Source organism: Melozone crissalis, unplaced genomic scaffold, assembly GCF_028551555.1.
Source record: "Melozone crissalis strain CALT ecotype California unplaced genomic scaffold, PUWL_Pcris_2 ptg000027l_1, whole genome shotgun sequence".
In the NCBI taxonomy this organism is placed as follows: domain Eukaryota; kingdom Metazoa; phylum Chordata; class Aves; order Passeriformes; family Passerellidae; genus Melozone; species Melozone crissalis.
The window spans coordinates 2,522,531-2,545,496 of NW_026535805.1; the positions used below are offsets into that span (position 1 = coordinate 2,522,531).

At 36.3% G+C, this 22,966-nt stretch overlaps 1 protein-coding gene across 1 annotated transcript in view; it reads right to left on the reverse strand.

Annotated features, from left to right (window-relative positions):
- Positions 1–5,863: 5,863 nt before the first annotated feature.
- SPATA17 (spermatogenesis associated 17) overlaps positions 5,864–22,966 on the reverse strand; it is an 85,950-nt gene continuing 68,847 nt past the window's right edge. The window contains exon 10 of the mRNA XM_054280239.1: positions 5,864–6,220. Within this exon, the coding sequence (XP_054136214.1) occupies positions 6,140–6,220 (81 nt within the window). The 3' untranslated portion in view covers positions 5,864–6,139. The remainder of the gene's footprint in view (positions 6,221–22,966) is intronic.

Here is a 22,966-nt window from a genome sequence, read left to right on the forward strand (position 1 = left end):
AAGTCAGAAAGCCCCTTCTGTTCAAAATAAATGTCCAGGTTTTGTTTAAGAGCCACACAGACTGCTTCAGAATACTCCATTTGCTCTGCTGTCTAGAGCAGAAGATTGATGGCAAACCAATTCTCCTCTCATCCGCAGATGGCAACACTTGGTGGTGGAGGAGATACAGGATCTTAAGAGGGAGAGAAATATTGCAAACAGAAATATTTCAAAAAATTGAGCTTTTTACTCCCAGTTGATTTTAACTAACTTCTGTAGAACATTTTTTGTGCTGTTATTAGCATATAGTAGGAGTATCCTATGATGCAGGGGAAATGGATCCAGTGGGAAGATAAAAGCAAAGCTCAAACAAAGAAAGAAAACCATGGGGGTGAATGATCCCTAGCAGGTACACAAGAATCTTACCTATCTGACATGGATTTGAAAAATAAGAAAAATGAAGTTCAGAAATGCCTTCTGAAGGAAAGAGAGACCCATGTCAGCAACTCTTCGGTCAGCACCAAAACACAGGTGACTACTAGGCATGAGTGAAATTATTACAGCTGCAAAAACATAAAGTATGAGCAGCCTTTTTTTTTCTTCTTTCTTTCTTTCTTTCTTTTTTTTTTTTTTTACATGCTGTGCTTATTTTCTCCTTTATCAGTGATTCACTGGCCCAGATTTTGGTAAAAATACCAATGAGAAAAACCTAGAACAATCCTACTTGAGCAAGAGAAACTACATTAAGGGCACATTCAATAGAAATTTTGCTCCTGTTCTGCTTATGTATGAGTGATCCCAGCTTGCTTTCTTTTCTCTTTTCTTTTCTTTTCTTTTCTTTTCTTTTCTTTCTCTCTCACTCTTTTTTTCTCTCTCTCTCTATCTCTCTTTCTTACCACCAAGTAGCTCAGACTTTTTAAATCTGAAGAAATGTTAATAGAAGTTGACAGTAGGAAATGATCTGATGGAATCAAGTGAAGCATGTGGATGGGGAATCACCACTGTAGCATCCTACAAACTTTGAATAAGTGAAAAGGGGACTAAACTTGGCCTCACCTTCTTCTCACAACAGTATACAAGATGTATCTCTCTCAAATTTATAATCACTGTCCCTTCATAAAAACTGGGCCATTGTGAGCATGTCCAGACTGCAAGTACCCCTTATTTGTACCATGACATAGAGAATGTAAAAGGTTGGGATTTTGAGATTGATGAGTACCTTCAGCCAAAACAAGAACAACTGTAATTTTCATTAGACAGCAAAAATAAATTAAGTGTAAGAAACAGGGTTCAGTTTGGGGTAATTCTGATCTAGTTTGTACATGTTTTAGCTGTTAAAATAATCTAAACTTGCATTTGAGAGTGTGAGAATGTGGCCATGTCACATGTACAATAGCACCAGTAAGTGGATTTTTTTAAACTAAATGATGTATACATGGAATCTCAACATTTTTCTTGAAGTGGCTGAGTGATTCATCTCAACAGATTTCTGCACTTGGGATTTTCTTTACTCAAAGATGCTCAAAGGAAGCAGTTTAATGCAAACTCTCAATATGTCACATTTTGGCAGTGATTGCTTAATGCAGCAGTGCACAAATGAATTGCCCCACTGCATCCTCTGATCATGAATATGAATCGGAGCACTATAAACTGAACTCAATGTACTGATAAGTGACTGCATCTGATTGTGCCAGCAGCCAGATGATTTTCTCATTAATGAGCTGAACTATTAAAAGATGGAAGAATATGAAGCCAAGCCAGCATTGCCTGAGCCTCTTTGCTGTCATTTTTCCAGGCCTACCAGAAAGCTTTGCCAACCAGTGAAGGAAAATTCATCCCAAAAAATGTTTTATGAATGAAGACACATAAAAGCTTCAAGGCTGAAATTCTGTTTCAGATTACATGGATGTGACTCCCTTGTAGTTGCAGTGTTTCTGTTTTAGTATGGGGCAATCCAGATTTTGATATTAAGGAATTAAACTCCTCCTTTGCTTTTCAGCCTCTGCTATTTGTGTATAGCCCATGGCTGCTAGGAAAAGACAGACAACCTCATTCACCTAAGCAGAGCTTCTAAATTCATTAAACTGAGCGACACAGATTCATGGAAGACATGTAGCAAACACATCCTCTGCAATAACAATAATCTGTTAGAAATATTTTTAATTTGGATATTTTCAGAGTGTTATTCAATGTCAAGCAGTGATGTATAAAAATCCATTATTGTTTGCAAGCATCACCATGTTGCTTTTCAGTTTAAATATGGCCCCATCTCAGTTGGAAGCACCTTCAATACAAGTCCAGAATGAGGTATGTAAATCACTTGGATCTTTTCTCCTACAGAAATGTGACATGTGGCTAAAAAAAAAAAAAAAAAATAGAAAAGTAAAGAGCAGGTCTGCAGGTGCAGGCACCACCACTGCTACAGCAAATCTGCCTCTAGAGGGCATTGCAAGCCAAATGTTTTCCCTGACAAGTGTTGAGAACCTCTTGGATCAGCCCAGAAGGCAGTCCTTAACTTGCCTAAATTAAGAGATTTTGCTGTGTTTACAACATCAGCTATGTAGCAGTCAAAAAAACTATTGGGCAGCAACAGAGAAGGATCTTCAATCCACTGAGCAATAGAAAATATTTTTGGTAAGAATAGATGTTACCACACATTTTCTAATTTACCTGAAGCCTCTCAGGACAAGAGAGGCTGTAAGCCAATTTTTGCACATAACTCTTCCCTTTTAATGACTTTGCCTTCATCCTTGTACGAGTGCTGCCATCCCCACAGTGGCTGAATCCAAAGATCATTCACTGGTCATTAGCAAGGAGGTGCAAAGAGGCTTTGAATGCTTAGCACCTGGAATGTAGGCCAGTGCATCTGATACAAACCAAATAACAGTATTATTTGACTCTCTCAAGACCTATGATCTGTAAAACTTGCTGAGATATAATTATGTTCCAGGCTTTTTGTATGTAAGACAAAAATATCTAAGTGACACATCATGAGATGGTAGGGAGCTGGTAGGATAGGCTCTTCCCAGTATGGGCTGTTTTCTAAAGGACTCATTGAGCCTCTGCAGACATGCAGAAGGAAAAATCCAAACTTTGTTTTTTTGTCCTCTGTACACGTGAACTAAATCAGTTCAAATTACAAAAACTACTTTTCTGCTGCTGGAAACCAAGGAAAATTCTTGTCTTGCTGCATGCTGAAGGCAATATTTTGTCATTGCAGAGAATAGCAATCAGGTCCTTTGCTATAGTTTGGCTATGGATGTTTAACTATTCACATTTGTTCAACTACAATCAACTAAAATACATTCAATACATTCTTCTTTTTCTAAAGACTGATATTTGTCTATTTTCCCTACCATGACAGTGATTCTTTTTGGTTTTTATGTACCACTGTGAGAGTTTTGCTAAATGTCATAGTGAACTACATTACTAAGAGGCTACAAGTCTTGCAGACTCTTCAAGGTCCAGGAGTCCCTTACAAATTTTCTGAGTCCTCAGCTCATTTCCTGGTGCCATTCTGTGTGTTAAGATTTTGTACAGTGAGAATAGATATTAACATCCCTTAAAAGGCAGAAACGTCTTCCCTGAAACACATAGCATGCTATAAAACAACAATTTTAACAATAAGGAAAACTTATTGTTAAAATATAAAACGTTAAAAATATAATAGTTAAATATACTAGAAAAAGCAATTTGATAATTAAAACAGAAGGGTAAACTATATCAGGAAGAAAGTTATACAAGAGTAAAGTAAAACCACTTACACAATCAGTATTTTTACTGACAGTTGGTTACACAATGATAGCATCAAAATTCTTCCTGTCTTGTTCATTTTATTACTGCCGTGAATAGAAATATCAAAATTTCAGCTTTAATGGGCTTTGGCTGAAACTGTAAGTTTGCCACTTGTAAACATTTTGATTTAAGCAAGACAGCAGAAAAAAATGGTCCCTCTAGAATAATTATCAAATGGTTTGTGTAAATGTAAATAAATGTTTGATATACTTAATGAGAAATGAAAGGACTCTGGGATTATACTGTGGCTACACAAAATAGTTTGGATGCTATATATCCATGAATGCCCTAAATTCTGTTTGAACTCCAGATACAAAATATTGGATTCCATGTGAAATGAAACTTGAAAAAGACGCCCAAAATCCAAACCTCACTTTGTGGATGTTTATTTGTCTAATAAAGTAAACAGACCTGGTTTTGTCTAAGAACATTTCTCGTTATCTGCTTAGAAACAGAAAAGTTTTGGGCTTTTTTTTGGCAAGAGGAGGAAAAGCGTGTGTGTATCAAACAATTCCCATTGGAAGCATTGGTTTTAATCTCCCTCTGTGCTCTGGCCCCTCAGCGATGAGCACTACCACCCTGCAGTACAGGCTGCATGGGAGGCTCAGCTTTGTCCTGGGGGCAGAGACACTGAAAGGAAGAAAGAGAAAGAAAGATTAATCTGATAAAGGCATTGCCATTTCTAATCGGACTGATGGGAAACTGTGGTATGAAGTTAAAGAGGCAACGCAGAGTGAATTACTGTGATGAGCTACCTTAAAGCTGAAGCAATCAAATAGATAGCTCTCACATATAAAAATTACTGTGCCATCTTTATTCATCAACAGTTTTGCACAAGTGTCTCATGTTCAATCCCTTCCAGGAACAACTAAAGCACTCTGATACATTGCATCAGATTAAATCTTATCTGGGAAACTCAGCCACTGGGGTTGCTGCTTCCCGCTTCCCAGACTTCATTTCTCATAACAGAAATAAACCTTTTAAAGCTTGAGAATAACAAACTCCAAAAAGTAATACCAGTACAGCACAGTGCCTGCTCTTGCAATATGCTCGAATGGAATTGGAAGGGCTTTTACTCTGGTGTGTGGTAGCAGTAAAACTTTTTCACAAAGCCTGACAGGTGAAAACCTAAAGAAAGGAAATTTGTGACTCCTAGTTTATAGAATCAGAGAAAGGCTGGGGTTGCAAGGGACCTTTAAGATCATCCAGATCCAATGTCCATGACATGAGCAAGCACACCTTCCACTAGACCAGGTTCAGAAAGTATTCATACAAACACACATGAAGTTTTATTCACATTTATAGGGGCCATAAGAATCACATTTAAAAAATAGTACTAAAAAGCCTACCACTGAGTGACAGATAAACAATCAATATCTGATTAAAATATAGTCAAATGATATGAAAAGCAAATATGGTATCATAGAAAATTCAGCATACAATTCCTGTAAAAATCCACTCACATGATTTTAAGAATCATCTTGTAATTTGATCTTTAGATATGCTGAGATCTTCCCGTGATGCTGAATTCTTTGAGCCTTTTGAAGTGGATGGGCTCTGAGGATACTCAATATTTTGCAGGACTGTTTGATAATGAGCAGAGGAAACAAGCATAAGTTTTGTGCGCTCAAATGTGTTCTTCTGACCAAGCATCACACAATTTTGTACTCACAGCATACGGGACAAGGAGTTAATGCACAGGTACTGATAAAGACAATTAAATGGAAATAGAAAAACTGACCTAGTAATAAGGCATATATGTTATCAGAACTTTTATTTTTTAAAAACTGAAGTTCTTTCCCCCACAGAAATGCTAACAGGATTTAAAATATGTTATCTTCCATTTAATGCCTATCCTGCACTTCTGAAGTCACAGATCAGTCTAGCCTAACACTGAAGATGATGAATAACAGTGATGAACCAGATACATTTATTGTTGTGAGGGGAAAAAAAGAGATAAATTTTACACTTTATCCCTTTTTTAGTGTTAAACTCACTTACAAATGTGTAATAAATAAATGTGATTCTGAGTATTTTAGTCTGATTTTGTATTCTAAATTATTTATACTGAAATAAATACAGGTTTTTCAGAAATTATTACTTTAAGATAAAACTTTTTTTTTAATTCATTTTTGATAATTCTTGGAAGCCATATTGCCTAAAGTTCAAGCAAAATCAATTAAAACTACTTCAGACACAGTATCCATCACAAAAAGAGTATTTTATGGAACATTTAGTCAACATACAGTTGTATATTTGCTGAAATGTATTTATTGACTACTTTTCATGTGTCTCCAGGACAAACATACTGCTGTATATTTGCTGAAGTACATTTATTGACTATTTCCATGTGTCTCCAGGACAATTACAGTATTTGCCCAGTGCTGGAGTAAGTTTTTCCAAACTTTTCGAAGAGAGCAATTGATGAAAACAGTGTTTCAAAGTCCTAAAGGAAAGAGAGAAAAAAAATTGTTACGCTTAGGTGGGGTTGGCTTTTTTAAAAGGTATTTTAAAGTTTTAAATATTGTCTTCTAGTTACATTTAATTATATAGATAGAATGCAAATTATGCAAAATAGTGAATATTAAATATACATTTTTACATTATATGAATATTGCCTTGAAGAGGAGCAAAAGAATGGATTTAATTGAAAGCAAATATGTATTTCAAACTCTCAGCAACTAGAAGAACTGCAGAAATTTCTTGCTCTAGAAATTATATTTTGCAAATCATGGTATACAAAAGTTTATTCTCCTCCCTGGAAACCAGGCAGGTTAAAGAAAGCACAAAAGTCTTGCTATATTTAAACTTTTCTACCCTGGTTAACATTGAAATAGAGGTATTAAAACAGCTCCATAGGAAATATTTTCAAAAAATTAATACCTATTAATTAAGCACTAGTTGCAACAAATCGATTAGGAGAAGCAGGGTGATTCCTGAACATGTTTTTTTCCCCAAGGTAAATTTCTTGCTTTTTACATTCAATTTTTTAGTGCAAATATTTAAAAATCTAAATTGAATAAGGGAAACACAAGTGAAGCTGTGCCACATAAATTCAGCCAACAAACAAGATAGTAAAACAAGTGTTCTAAACCATATTTTTATTTGTCTACTTAGTAAAAAATACTCAGGTAAATGATTAGCAAGTCCATGGTATTTAAGATCAAGGTTTTAAAACCTTCTTAATAAAATTATTTCCTTGAACCTGAAGTACTGAGGATAGTATAACAATAGAAAATACTTGGTTTGCTTTAAAATGGTTTTTACTTTTAGAAAGTAACATGCCACAGATGAACTCTCAGCATTCTAGGATATGATGATTCATTTTTAAGGAGTTGTTCTGAATATTTTGTACTGTTTTCTATTGCCAACATGTAGCTCTGTGAAAGTGGAAGAAATTGAAACATCTTCATGGAATGTTTGAGGCCATGAGTTAAAGAAAGGGAAAAGTTTTATCTTTTCAACACATTTCCCAACCTGAAAGGTTTCATTTCATCTTTAAAAGAGAATAAATTTTTTTTTTTAAGGACATGAAACAGAATTATCACTGCCTGGACAATTTGGATTTAGCTGCTTCACAGAGCACAGTTCAGCTGTACCTCTATCAATAGAGCACCTCTGACTTCGAGTAAGCTTCATGCAAACACTGACTGGGCCCACCTGCCTTTCATCTGCATTGTACTTTGCCAAACTGAGAACATATAATTTCTTACATCTCACATTTAAATTTGTTTACTATGATTCCTCCAAATTTCTGGTGCATAAATCTTAAAATAGCAAGGTAGGCCTACATTCAAAATTAAATAATTAAATAATCCGTGTGTGGTGTGAAAGTGAGTACTATCCCATTCCCAAAGGATTCACAAGATTTACTTTTTAATGCTTCTCTATGCCTTATACTGGCCAATTTTTTATTCAACAGAAATAGCCTATTTGCATATTTTGATATTAAACTTTTAGAATGGCACAATATTCTAATTTTCAGTGTCTATTCAGCATCACAAGCAACTTCTTACCATAAGAAACTTTGTCCATATAATTATTCAAATAAATATTATAGTATCTCCAATACAACTGCAAATGGTTTCCTTCTAAAGCGAAGCTAGATATATTTAATTCAGTAAATTAACCAGACTAATTCTGTTCATGGGAATGGAAAAATCAACAAACCAGCTCTAGTTGCTGAGAAAGCAAGCAGATAATCCAGCAATAATTTAGGATTAAGCAGTAATTCAGAGCAGAACATGGTATCTATTATTTTTAAAACAGAAAGTATCTCATTAATTTACATGCAGGACAGTTACGTACAGCTTAACAAATTGTGAACAGTTTAGCAAGTGGTGAGCTTTGAGTGAGACAGGGAAATCAGTGAAACCTGTGCAGCCCCTATCAGGATGAAATCAGGAATGGGAAGGCTGAGCATTGCAGAGATCTTTATTTGCTGGAGCAGACGGCTTTTGCTATTAGGATTCCTGGCCAAACAAAAACAATTGGCTGCCAAAATTAGCTCCTTGGGACGATTTAGGAGCCTTTGAAGTGAACAGTGGTTTTGAGCTGGAACTAAGCCCAGGTCCAGCTTCAAACTCAAATCAAAATGACAAAGAGGAAATTTTTTGTGCCACACACCCCCTCAGTGTAAGATTACTTTGGTTTGGCAGCTGTACTGTTTATCTTGTTATTTAAAACTATTCCACTAGATACTCACAACTGAGCATTTAAACAACTGGCTCTGATTATGACGACAGCAGTTATGTTTGACCACATTTAGGGAACATTACAGAGTCTGGTGGATAAATAAAAGCATTCTTGTCTTTAGAGTTACATTAATTAAAGAAATTTAGGAAGTATACTAGGTAAAAATTGCATAGCACGCATTTAAATTCTAAATATATTTTGGGAAAAACATCTTGTTTCTATCTTTTCTGTATTTGAAGATAAAGATTTTAATCAGATTTCAATAGAGAAATAAAGTAAGGCCTGAAATCACCACCTGGCCTTGCAATATCTACCTCACATCACAAAGGGAAAGGAATTGGAGGCCAGGTTCTTACATCCATCTAATGGAATGGTGAAATGACCACTGAAAACTTGAAGAGAAGCATAGTGATGCACTGCTCATTGATTCTGATGGGAATCATCTTGAATTTAGGCTGTTTGGTACATAGCATAGAAGTTATGAAGTTATGTAAATAATCCTTTTGAAGAACATAGGTTGTGAATGGAGAAAAACAGGCTTCGGCAAAATTATTTTCACCATCAGTTCCTCTCTGTTGGTAGCTGGAATAAACAGACTTACAAATATAAATTCACACATATTGGTGAGCTCAGTCTACAGTTTTGCTCTTGGGAGCACAGCAGCATAGAGCTGAGCTTTATGGAATTTTTCCACAATGCATTCTTAAATCATGCCATATAACTCTCAGGATCAGAGAGCTGAAATTCTCAACACTGAGAACTACTTTGAAATTCCCAAACAAAGTTGATATAACACTTCCTTTTTAAATTTGTCCAGCTTTGACTCTTTTCACTCTAGTAAATTGTGAGTGACTCAAGTTCAGCTGACAGAGCTTCACAAGACCCTTTCAATGTATTACACACTTGAGCTTGTGAGCTCATCAGTTCGAAACAATGGAGTCAGAAAAGGTGGCATAAAGCCACCAAAGATTTGTCTCAATCAGCACTCTGATGTCATAGATTAGACTTGCCAAATGGTTACATAGTCTATATTTGGAATGTTATTAAAGCAAATTCCAAAGACATTTTTCATCTGACTATGCAGACTTACATAAATACAGATCACGAACAAATGCTGGCAAATGAACAAGACCTTGTAGACCTTCAGATTGGTTTGGAGGCCCTTGAAAATGACTTCTGTGATATTCTAGAAACAAATTTGTACTAACAGTGTTTCTTTCCAAGCAATTTTGAGAGTACTGTACAATATCCTGTAATATAAAAATGCAGTTTAAAATGAGATAGGAATTACCATTGAGTATCTTCTTGGAAATTTAATGAAGTAGAAAGTAGCTGCCTCAGACAAAGGCAAGAACAGACAAACAGCAGTAGCAGATTGACTCTCAGATTCTAAGGCCAGAGAGAACTCTTATTACCATTTATTCTGAGCTCCTGCATACACACTTCAGGGTAATTTCACTTATCAAATCTCTCAAGTCCATAATAATTATGAAACTGTTAAGTGTGATAAACTTGGAACAATAAGTGTACAATAAACTCAAATTATCTGGCTTACAGGATAGGATAGTTTTTCCTTTCTCTGTAATGACCAAACTTGTGTTTGCTGAACAACTAAAGATTTGGTTGCATGAACTGAGACTAAATTTGTGTTAGGCTGTACAAATATAGAACTCCTTCATGGGTTAGTAGAAGCAACTTGTGCAGAAGTTTCAAATATAAATTGCCTAATGACAAGCATTCTCTGAAATGTATAACATTCCATCAACAGCAGATATTCAGAGCAGTGATTCCTCTTCTGAGTCAATTGAAAAACACTAAAGGGACAGTGTATAAATGCATTTATCTCAACCATGGCACCATGTGCTGTGTAAAAGGCAAACCAATCCATGAAAAGTTTGCATCTGAGAAAAACTTTTTTGTAGTGCTGGAATTGTATCTGTTGCTCTTATAGGGACATTAGGCCTCTTCTGTTCTTCTCTTTATAGAATACCTATTCTGAAAGTAAATTCTGTTAGGAATTAATGGCAGAAGGAATAACTGAAAAACAGGCACAGCTGCTGGAATAATAATTCTATCTTCATGCTACTGGGTAGCAAAACCAGGAAACAATACTTTGAAAGTAATATCCACAAGTACACACCAAGACCTTATAGGATGGGAAATTCTGTACAAATGTCCCTGCAGCAGGAATGTTCTTAGTGTAGGGTAAACCATTGAGCAATCCTGCTTTCCCACAAAGTCAGGAGACATCCCATGTGCACAGCTCCTTTGGAAACCAGGCAGTACTGCCAAGTGTCACTGCTCAGCTCTTGTCCACAACCCCACCTGCTAAACACTAAGTGGTCATATTTAAGAGTTTCCTGTGATCCTAATGCTTGTAATAGTCAAATAAAGTTTTAAATTGAGCTGTCAGAGTAAGCCTCCTGATCTGCTAATATCCACAGAGGTCTCTAACATGGAAGCAAACCAGAAACAGCAAGCTGTTAGACAAGTAAAATGTTGATCCAGCTAACTTTTATTCTCAGCAAATTTATCAATACTGGTTAACAATACTTCCAACTAGTATAGGGCCCTCTGACATGATAAAATGAATGTAACAACCCATTCTGTCAATACAACACAAATGTCATTTCAAGTACTCAAAACCCACTAAGCTACCCTAAAAAAGATTGATTTATCTGCTCCAGTATTTCTTTGGGGCAAACTTTTCTCACAACTGAAACCAATTAGTGGGCCTGGCACTTGTAGTGCAAAATGTAGGTCAGCATCAAGTAATAAAAAAGTATTGACTTTTCTCTGTCTGTAAGCAGCATGAAAGGGGTGCCATGGCCTTGTCGTATATGAAAAGAGCTCCATTAATTTCACTTATTTCAACCAGGCCTGTCAAATACTAATGCTTCTATTGCACTTTTCACACAAAGTACATTGACACCAATCCTGGCCCCAGTGTAACAAGTTTACAATATTTCAGTCAGTGAAAGAGGTACTATAATTTTTAATTCTCTGTTGTACATTTAGTCCCTTTAAGCAGCACTGCTCATAAGACTTACTAAGAGATATGAGCTGGGACATTAATAACAGCTTCACACTACTTCCCATGGGCAACAGAACCTATTTCTTGGGCACAGCTTAAACAGCTAATTAGCCATTAAGTTCAGGACACAGTTGTTTGGCATAACTCTGTTTCTGTGGCTGGTGGGCACAGACTGCCAATTTTACTTTCTGCTGTGAAGAAAAAAACCCAAAATCTAGGAAGAGGTCTTCTATGACTTGAGGCCATAAAATTGAAAAGCTAATGTGTTAACCAATTGCGTCAACCAGCCCCTTCATACACGAGATAATAACAAAAGCCTGGATCATGCCTTAGGGACTGGATCTCATTGTGTCAGCACAGGGGTATTGACTCCCAGGGAAAATCCTATCAGGGCTCCTGCCCACAGCTGACAAGTAACCACTGCTGTGATGAAGGGAGTAGAACTGCACCTTTCCCTATTCAGCTTGCCAACACCATGCAGAGGAGGAAAAGGAGGAACTAAGCTCTGCCTCCTCCTGCAACTGTCCACTACTGCTACCAGGATGAAAATCTCTACATTTTGTTCTTTCTGGTAGGAGCAATAAAGTTTTCATGGAAGCATACATGAGTTTCTCCATATTGTGGATAGACACAGCAAAGGTCAAACTGACTCAAAATGCTATGATCCTGTTTCCCTCTAGTCTCTACAATTTGTCTTCTAACACTGATTTTTCTTTTTTTCAAGTGAAGTTTTATGGTTCTTGTTGACAAGCTTGAGGGCTCTGAGTGTGATGCCTAACCCATTCCTTAATTACCTCCTGCAAATGCAAACATCACCACCAACAATAAAACTCTTTGATTTAAAAAGACTGGGTGACTATGGTAAAAGGCAATTTTCTACTTGCTTTAATGACTTTGTAAGCCTTACCCTTTGAATCAACTTGCTATTAGATCTTAAAATAAAATGATATTGTATAGCCGTCATAAAAGGCAAATTTATAACCTTCTGTGTTACGCTTACATCAGGCAAGTTTCTTTCTATTTGTTAGTTTTAGTCTTTTATTGACATTATGATAATGTGTTGTAAAAAAGAATCAGGAAATTATGTTCACAGTAGGAAATTTAACAACACTGTTTTAATATCCTATCTTCCAAACAGAAAGAGAAAACATTAATTGCTATTTAATTTATGTAACAAACATTTCATTATTTTTACCCTTAATTTTTCATGGATATTTATAACTGTCACTGACTCTTACATGTTTTTATTTTATGAATTAAAAATGAGGAAGCCAAACTCAAACAGCGCTTGCTAGAAATTGTGGAAGATTTCTAATGGAGTTTGAAAAACCACTGACTTGATAATCACATGGGTTTAAATGCTTTTTTGTGGGATGTGTCAACTACGAGCAGCACAGCCACGTGTGCTCCCTTGGGACAGCCAAACATGGAAATTATAACTCCATTCCTCCCTTTCTGGAGTATTGGAGAAAGGAGTGTTCTGCTGCTAATCTGTGCTCACTGAAGTTTCCTTTCATTGCTCTGCATCTAAATTGTGCTAATTTGTGCTTTGGAGATAGTTGGAGGCAACTGACAATCAAGCTCTAAAACTTCTTGTCCTCATCTGTGCAAGGTAGGAGAGGATGTGTTCTAGGCTTGAAAAGAGCCTATTTTAGCTCCTGCATGGTTAGAAGCAGTTCAGAGAAAGGAACAAAAGTGTATCCCCTTTCATAGCTGCACAAATTAAGCTATGACATGTCAGAAAATAATGATGCTCTTCAAAATGCAATAGTTTAAGCCACTGTACAAGGAAAGCACAACTATTCCTAAACAAGTAAGATATTCTGTGATAGCCATGTTCATTAAGGACTACAAACGTGTCAACCCTTAATGTCCTTTCTCACAAGCAAATTATCTCTGGGATCCAATGAAGTTCTGCGTAAGGCAGGACAAAGGAAAAGAGAGGAAGGACTTGGTCCAGTAAATTATTTTTTCCTGTAAGTATTGCCTCTGTAAAATTAACCTGGGATCTGAAACTAGGCTGTCTTTTTGTCATGTGTAATATAACTAGCAATGAAGATTTGTGGTCCAAATTTGCATTTGTTACATTTACTTAGTACCCTGCAGTCATTGTGGTTGCCCAAGGGGAAGGAAGGGTGGAATTCCCAGCTGTACCCTCTACCTTCACTTATTCCATTTATTAATGATCTGCAAGACAAGGCACTGTCTGGTCCTTCCTCTCAAACATGGACGAGCTTTGCAATGCTTTAGAAAGAAATGCAGTCTCCCTTATAAATAACTGTTCAGTTAATTAATTTCTTTAAGTGTATAAAGCTAACCTACAGAAGAAGAATAAGTCACCTTGATGTAGACACTTTCCAGGTACTTTGAGACCCGTTCAGAGTCAGTTTCAACATTACAAGTATAGTTTCCTCACAAAGATACAGTGCATGCTCTACCATACTTTAGGCAATGTTATAAAACAATATCACCCAAATTCTATTCTGAATGTCTGTATATGAACCAAAATTGCCAAAGATAATACTGTATTTTTTCACTATGTAGCCTTTTTTTTACAAGTAAATTAAATTAAGAAACCAATGTGAGTTTCCCTGCAAGCTATTTCATACTTGGATACCCTTGAACTTTACTGAATCTGGGCTAAAAAACAAATGTGCAGTTGAAATAGTTCAGTAAGTATTCAGAATCCCAAGAGGTGTTTATTTGCTATTGTTATGCAAATATCTACCTCTTACAGTGTATTTTAACAAAATATCTCTGAAGAGGCGAGTAGAAGTTAATCTTAATCTATTTAAGATTTATAAATAACATTGTCAAGAACAAAAACACTCTAATGAGAAATATATCGGCATTTAAAGAAGTTGTTAAATCTGAGGTGGAGCCTAACACACATTCCTGTGTACAAAAAACCCACAGATTTAAAAAGCATCTGATGAAAAAAGCAAAGGACGTATTCTTACAACAGTATTTTTAAACCAGCTTCTTGTCCTGTCCATCACACACACTCCACTAGCAACAAGACTTGCATGAGAAACTACTGCACTTAGGGACAAACATCTTGACTTAGGCCATTTGTAAGCTGCCCCCTTCATTGTCTAATCTGTTCAACTACCACATTCTCTTTTCAGCTGAAAATAAGCCAGTGCCAAGTGTTCACTGCCAAGAAAAACTCAGAACCACTTTTAACCTGCTAGACTAAAGCCAGAAAATATTTAACCTGCCAAGATCAAGTTGCAACTCTACATAACTTGACAAAATCGTGCCACCAGGAGTTAAGAAGGAAAAATTCTGAGTTGAAATCCTCAAATGAAAGTATTTTTTATCTTATTTGGCTTCTGATATGTGGCAAAACCAGTACTTCAGCTAGACTTAATCTGGTTTCCCATGGTTCTGGATGACACTTTCTAACCTGATTATTTTCTGTGACTAAATTACTAGATATGCAGATCAAAGGAGAACAGTGGATGATGCTTTCTGGCTGAGCTTTAACAAGGCTTTCAACACAATGTCCCAGTGAATCCTTTTAACCAAGCTGGTAAATTATAGTCTAGATGTGCAGACTAATAGATGTAATTGCTGCCTGGAGTCTCAGATTCAAAGGGTAGCAATGAATGGCTTCTCCTCAACTGGACCTGGGTACCAACATATTTCCTCAGGTGCTGTCTTGGGGCCTATCTTAATATCTCCCTCAGAGACCTGGAGGTGGACATGGAGTGCACTCTCCTCAGGTTCCTGGATCACACCAACGTAATGGGTGCCATGGAGACACTGGAGGGCTGTCACTCAGAGCGATGCAGACAGGCTGGAGGAATGGCCTGACAGAACCCTACAAAACACAGGATGGACAAATTCACCTGGCACAGACTCATCCTGGAGGAAAGCAGGCTGGAGGCTCACACCCTGGGCAGCAGCTCTGCAGAAAAGGAGCTGCTGGTCCTTGTGGATGAATGGCTAAACATGAGTCAGCAGTGTGTCCTAGCACTGATGAAAGCTAAAGAGAAAACCAGCTTTTCTCCTCCAGAAATACAAGCTACCTTCAGAAGAGATAGAAATGATCAAACATGAATATTTCCTCATTTTGCAGGAAGCTTACTTTGCAGATGGGCTAACACTAGAGAAACTACTCATCTCTCATCCAGTGTTTACACATGCTCTCATTAATCAATAAAATGGGAACAAAAGCTTTTAGACTAATACCTATTGCTATTTTTTCTGTCTGTATTTACTCTTACATGATAACATATCTTCTTTATGTGTCATGTTTTCAGTGGCACTTCTTCTTCTGTGTAAATCCACCAGTTCTTTGATACAGTTCAGGAACAGCATCACCTACAGTGATTTTTTCACTCCAGTGCCGCAGACTTGTTTTGGCATTGACATGAAGTCAGTTTTGAAAACTTGCTGACTAGGAGCTTTGGGGAGAAGAACAGCTAGTATTTATAGCCAAACATTGCTACAGATTCAACATTATTCAGAAAAAATTACATGGATTACACTCATTGGCACAAATTTTAAAAATAGTTTGCTGAGCAATTCAAAAACTAAAGTCATGCTGCCTTGGTTCTGACATGAATACATGTTACGTAGATATTAAATGCAACAACTTGTGCAGCAACAGTCTGCGGGGTGCGTAAGCAAGTTTGTTTCATTTTTCAGCTGGATAACTTCTGAACTAGATTCAACTCTGCTGGCCATGCTGAGGAAAGAATTTAGCCTGAGATTTTAATATCTATGCCTTTAATGTCTATACAGAACTTTCAATGTATAGCTGAGTATGATTATATCTTATAAGTGAAGAGGAACTGGGAATTTTTACAATGTTTTATATGCTAATTTATTCATTGACAATGTAGTAGCAATGTAAGTTATACTGTAAAGTTTCCCACACTTCTCTGAGGACTTCAGATTTGAACTGAAGTGTGGAAATTCTTTAAATAGAAACACATTTTGGCCTTCCTTTTGCCAAAGGCTTGGGCATCTGCAAAAACTACAAATCATGCCAAACCCTTTGAGTGATATATGGAGGACCACAATCCACTAGGAAATAAGCTAAGACGAAGTCATTAATTTCATTTAGGTCTTTCAGTGGGATTTGAACCATCCAGTCCACAAACCATGTCTCAGGAGATTGCAGTGTACATCCAGCCCACAGTAATAATGATTCATATACATATATGTGTATATGCTTTATTGCTACCTTTAGCTGGATTAAAAGCAATATATCAAATTTTACATTTCTGCTTCTTTTATTAGCTTTCTAGCACTTGATCAGCTGATAGAGGCAATAATGAGAGGTTTTTTTATAAACTGGAGTTTGTAAGTCCTGTCCTGAGAATGCAATATTTCAAAAAATAGCCTAAGCTTTGGGGAAAAAACCAATTACAGAAACAGCATTAAAAATGCCAAGCACTGGGCAGAAGCAATTCTGGATCAGTTTAAAAAAGTGATTGATGAAACTCTAATCTGAGCTGAAGGAACAGTTTCACAACAAGCTGTGACCATTCCACACACTTCATTAGCTGCCATAATTAGCCTGGTGTTTCAATTTGTTAGAACTGGTGGGGACAATTTTACTCAGAATGCAAACATCAAAAAACAGGGTGCCTCAGACTTCAGAAGAGGCTGATGAGAAGCTTTTCTAGTCTTTGTTAACTAAAAGATTAATTACAGCTGATGGGAGGCTGTATTCTGATTGTCACTCTGTCTATGTGCATTACTTTTAGCATTAGAAGAAAGACATGGTTGACACTACACTGCTCAATCAAGCAGCTTTGCATTAGTGCACAAAGTCTGTTAATATGCAATGTTTTCATTATTTCTCCTTTTCCTTCCCCCGCCCCCAAAGTTTAAGGCTCTCACATCTAATGAGTTATTCTTTAAAAGAGCAGGGTGTTTGGTTGGTACATGCTGCCATTCCTTAACATGACCACAGGTGAGAAATCCTGACATGTCTCAAAGCTATAATCCAGGAATATTATTACTTTTTATTACCACAATCAGAATGTAAATACCTTCTCAAATAATCTCATTATGAGAAAAAAACCCATAATCTCATTATGAGAAAAAAACCCAGGACAGTTGTGAAACTGGTACTGTGTGCTTCAGCCTTTGTACCCTACCCCTCTACCTCAGGTGTGGTTACCTCTATACATTAACTCATCAAAGCTTGCAAGGCTGTTTATATGGACGTGAAGTTCGAATTTGAACTCCAAAGGTTAGTCCTGAATAATTCCATAACTTTCATTCTAGAACATTAACACATGGCAAATCACCTACTCATAAAAACACTCCTCATGTGGATATGCCTTTTACTTTCCCTACAAACATTATCAACAAAAGCTGTAACAGAAGAAATAATACAGTTTATCATGGTAGAATATCCTTTTAACCTGAGTTGGTAAAGGGCATGTTGAACCCAGCCCTTCATTGCATTAAATTAATAAGCACTGAAGCGTATTCCAAAGTGGATATCATTCCATGATTTAAAATGGGGCAAATTAGTCCAGAATTGATTCATAACATAAATTTTGAAGAAAGAAGCAGTAGAATCTTATGTCAAACCATTAAGACAACAAGCAGTCTGTACTACTTCCCATGTCTCATTCAGTCCAACATAACTGCACAAGCTGTGACTGTGGTTTTTCCTGTACAAGGAATGCAGGTTCCTCTAAAATCCATTTTTATGCACTGAAGTCCTACTGCTCTGAGAATAATGTACTTTTGCTCCCTAGAGAGAGCATCAAAACAAACAAAAAATGCGCAAACTTACAGACTTTCTTTCAACCTGGGCTCATATCTGGCATAATATCTTAGAACACCAGTAGGTGTTATTAGCATTTAAATTATAAAACTATACAATCATAATGAGTCAGTGTAGCAAAATCTCTAATTCAGACATAATTTCAAGATGCAACAGTCTGAATCCTATGTGAACCTGTTGCAAGAAAGTCATCAAAATATGTGTCTCTCATCTTCGACCTCAATTTTTCAAACTCACCAGCAATGTATGTTTAAAGATGAGATTTTACAAGTCAACTTTTCAGAGAAAATAGGTAACACCATTTTTCCTAGAACATTCTGTCTGAATGGCATGAATTTACATATTATGTTCATTATGGGTCAGATCCTTATCTGATGCCAATTGGCCCAGCTCCATGGATGTATCTCAGTTATGCTAGGGCTGAGGACCAGCTCTCAAACCTGAAGCTTTCCACAGTAGTATGGCCCATGTAATTCTCAGAGGATTGTGAAAAGCTTTTGGCTACTCTAATTTCAACTCCATTTAACAAGCACAAACAAGGTCTCGGTGAGTATTATCAAATAATAAGTAGCTTGCTTTTGCAGATAAATTCCATAAAGAATTTTAAGTGATTTTGAAATATAGCCTTTTTGATTCAATGTTTTGGCAAATTGAATTGAGTTGAAATACATTATGTTTGACATACATATAAAAAAAACCTACTTAATTCCAAGAATACTGAACAGTCTATGCAAAACTGATATGAAAAGGCAAGGCCATAGAATTCCCAGTTTAGTGTATGGATTTTGAACTCCAACAAACAAAATCATATCCAAACAGTCAACACCTAAAACCAATATAAATAAATTAGGTGTAACTCCAGTATCTACTGTTTCTAGATTAACTGATTTTTTTGCAATTTAAAGCTGTGCCACAAATTATTGTAATGCACACTAAGCATATATTGAAGGAATTGGGCAAGATACTCTATTTCTAAAGTGTTTCTGATTAAATAAGAGGCTTTAAAACATTTAAGCAATGTGTATAATGGGAATTATTTATAAAGCTTAAACATACATACATCTCACTCACAGAAATACTGGTTAAAGTTAACTCTTACTAAAAAATGCGAGGTTTTCTTTTATACCACTAAATGCAAGTTACATTATTAAATGAGGAAGGTAGGCAAAGCAAGACATTTATCATCCAACAGACAAATGACAGAGGATTGCTAGTTAGACAGTATAATAAGTGCCATCTAATTTTCTCCTTCGAATCAATTTATTCTTCAAAGCCTTGGATCATCATCAAGGGACTGCATTTTCCCGCTGAGAAATTACAGAACTGAAAATCAGGTTTTATAAAATATTCAACTAGTTGCCCACAAACCCTTACAAATAACCACTAGAATGGATTTGATTAGACTAGTGGTGACAGTATCTCTTCTTATGCAAATAATTGAATGGTTTGACTCTTCTTAGATACTACTTTGTAGCATTACTTCAAAATCAGACCTGGGTCTGTTACTATGCAATGTTTATATTATTATTTATTATTTTTTTATCATTACAAAATGATATACATCAGACCCTGTGACTCATCAGCAACCAATAGAAAGTTTTTTCAGCCTTCCAGTTATGCACAGATTCTTTTCTGCATTTAGTTGAACATTAGCCAAGGGTACATTTTGCATGTTTTTATTTGCTTCACAGTGTTTACCATCTTTCTACAACCAAGAATATAATTTGAAAGCTCAATGATAGTTAATAATAATTATTAATTGTATATCAAGAATAGCATTTTTCAAAAACAACACAACAGTGGTGATCTTAAGGATTTTCAAAGGAAACAATATACAACTCAGAACCTTTCCCGTGAGAGCTCTGAAAGTGATCTTCATAACAAAATGTAATTCTGTAAATAAGTCAGAGTCACAAGGAACCTGGAAAGATCATTATGTAAACTGTCAGAAGTAGGAATTGTCATTTGCTTTCCTGAAAAACTAAATGGGTGCATCTTATAAGATGCAGATTCATTCCAGCCTGTGAATGAGAGGTAATGTCTGCTGTTCCCATTTTTGAACATGGCACACTCCCGCTTCTGCTTTCCTCAATACCTTTCCTTCTCAACAGTACATTATGACATTTACAAAAAAATTAAAAAGAGAAAGAGATCAGAAGTAGAAGTTGCAAAACTGACTTTTAGATACTTTTTGTTACCCAGTTTCAAGGACCACCACACTGCTCTTTTTCTGTACTATCTAATCAGGGAGCCAAACACCTGAGCTCCACAGAGCTCACAGCTCTAAAGAGTAATGCTGTTGAGGGAATCAGCCTGTGTGGAGGAAGGTAATCACTATTTACAGCAGCATTCTGGCTCCAAGTAGTTCTTCTAAAAGCAGAAAATACATGTTACAGGGTAGAACAGACAGACTTTTCATTAATAGTACAGTATATATTGTTATTGGACCAGATCCTTAGATTTAAATTATTTGTTTTGGTTCAGAACTCAGAATACCAAAAGAAAAGTGAGAGAAATCAGTGTTTTGTTGGAAGCAGATAGTTGATAACTCAAACTAAGGGTCCACTTGGAGCATCTGAATAGATACATCAACACATGCCAGCAGTAATAACCATACAGGAGCCATGTCATGGGCTGGGGGCCACTGGAGTGCATCCCACTTTGGCAGCAACCCTTATTATCCCTGACATGGCTTATAAGGAAACCAGAATTGGGACAAGCAAACTCTTAAAGCCCATCTAATAATTCCCTTCTGGCTGCCACATTGTGTGAGATCTGTATTGCCTAGGAAAACACACTGAGGTTGGCTGGAGAACTAGGAATCTGATATTCCAAATATGTGCTAGCATTTCTTGTGTACATTAGTAACTCCTATCACAAAGCACACTGGTAAATATGGCCTTTAAAGTTTTAAAAGGTAATAAAGCTGACAGTTCAGATGCACATTCATTAGCCAGTACCACATCATATTAGAAAACGTTCTTGAATAATAGCTTTTTCTAATTAAAATGAAAACAAGCAAATTCCTTTGATAAAATGAAGTCACAGTTTGAGCAAGAAAGAATTTAAGACTTCACACAAATCATACCTATGATCTCAAGTCAAATGACTGGGAGGTTAGAAAAATGGAGTTAAGGTGGAATTTAAGTAAATTTCAGTATACACAGCGATGGAAAAGCAAAAATAGTGTATCAAAAATTCTGCCTCATAATGACATCATCCACTAGACATGACTGTTTTATGTGTTGGCCTTGCAAGAGATAAAACTAATTTTCAAACAGACAAAATCTCTTTCCCCCACTGTAAGAATTTTTTTCTGTTTTCTCTATTAACCCAGATTGAAAACCTGTCAGTTTTTGGACAAAGAGCCAAATTTATGCCTAGTGTAAAGCAATGAAACTATACTTTTCATTATACTTATGTTGTAACATTCTTTATATAAATTCTGGCTTGGAATATATAGTCGTTTTTATCTGTTATATGTGTCATGATTTAATTAAATACTTCTGCAACTTCATGCGATCACAGTTGAAGGCAATCACTGTTCAACAAAATCGACTGAAGCTTTTGATTGTGCCTTTATCTACCCTGGCTGAATCTGAGCCTGTAATTCACTGCCTCTGGTGACAAAATGGAAGAGATATAATTTATACATGGAACAACTATTGCCTGCTCTAATGGCTACACAGTACAGTGTGAAAATGCCAGCAGTGCTGACCACACTCCTGCTTCCATTGCTCCACCAGAAGTAGAATTGTGTTGGTGGTGAATTACAAGAGCTGTGTTTCCTAGCCCAGGCAAGGCCATAATAATCAGAATTATTTGAAGTTGATATTTGATTAATGCTGGCAATATCCTATAAGTGATTTCCACTCAGACAACATCTAATTATTTAATTATTTCCCATTATTAATGAAATGAAACAATTCAAAACAAACAGCTAGAATGAATGTTTTGTTGGAAGCTCATAAACATCAATTCATACATGTAGAAATCTTACTAAAATTATATCAAGCTGGCCTGTTGAACTTGAAAGGCATATTTTATCCCAATCAATGCATAAAAGTAAAATTATCTATAACTAAGGCATGTTTCTCTGCTGTACAGTTCAGCTGTAATGATCCCCACACGCTGCACTTGCACATCAATTATGATAATCATAATCACGGTCGTTAAGCTGAATGTTCATTATTATCAGGATGCTGGTGACAGCAGATTCAATCACCGGCTGCAATGGGCAGGCAGGCACAGTCCCACCCAAGTTTCTGCAGACAGCGTTGTGCCACATTAAATCTACGATGTGTTCCACATCCCACTCCATTCCAAAAGCTGTAGACGGTAAAGGTCAACTTTATGTTCTGTGCAATATGCTTAGGTTCTCTAAATTAATTCTTTGCAGTCCTGGGTATTTTTATGCTTTGTAGATAATAAAATCATGTTTCGGGCCAAAATGCCTGTGCAAATAATGAAACTGTGATTCACTTGTACTGTAATTCACCTATAATAAGGCATCAGAGGGAAGAATGGAACATCTTAAACTATCACTTCCTGATTTTCACAAATAAGAAAACATTAAATGCTGTCATTAAAGTCAGTTTTCTAAAATGCATATGCAAACTGATTCCAATACCGATTAAAGACTGTAAGTTATTATTTCTGCCTCAGCAAATACGAACATATGTGAGTGTTTTGATAGCTGAAAG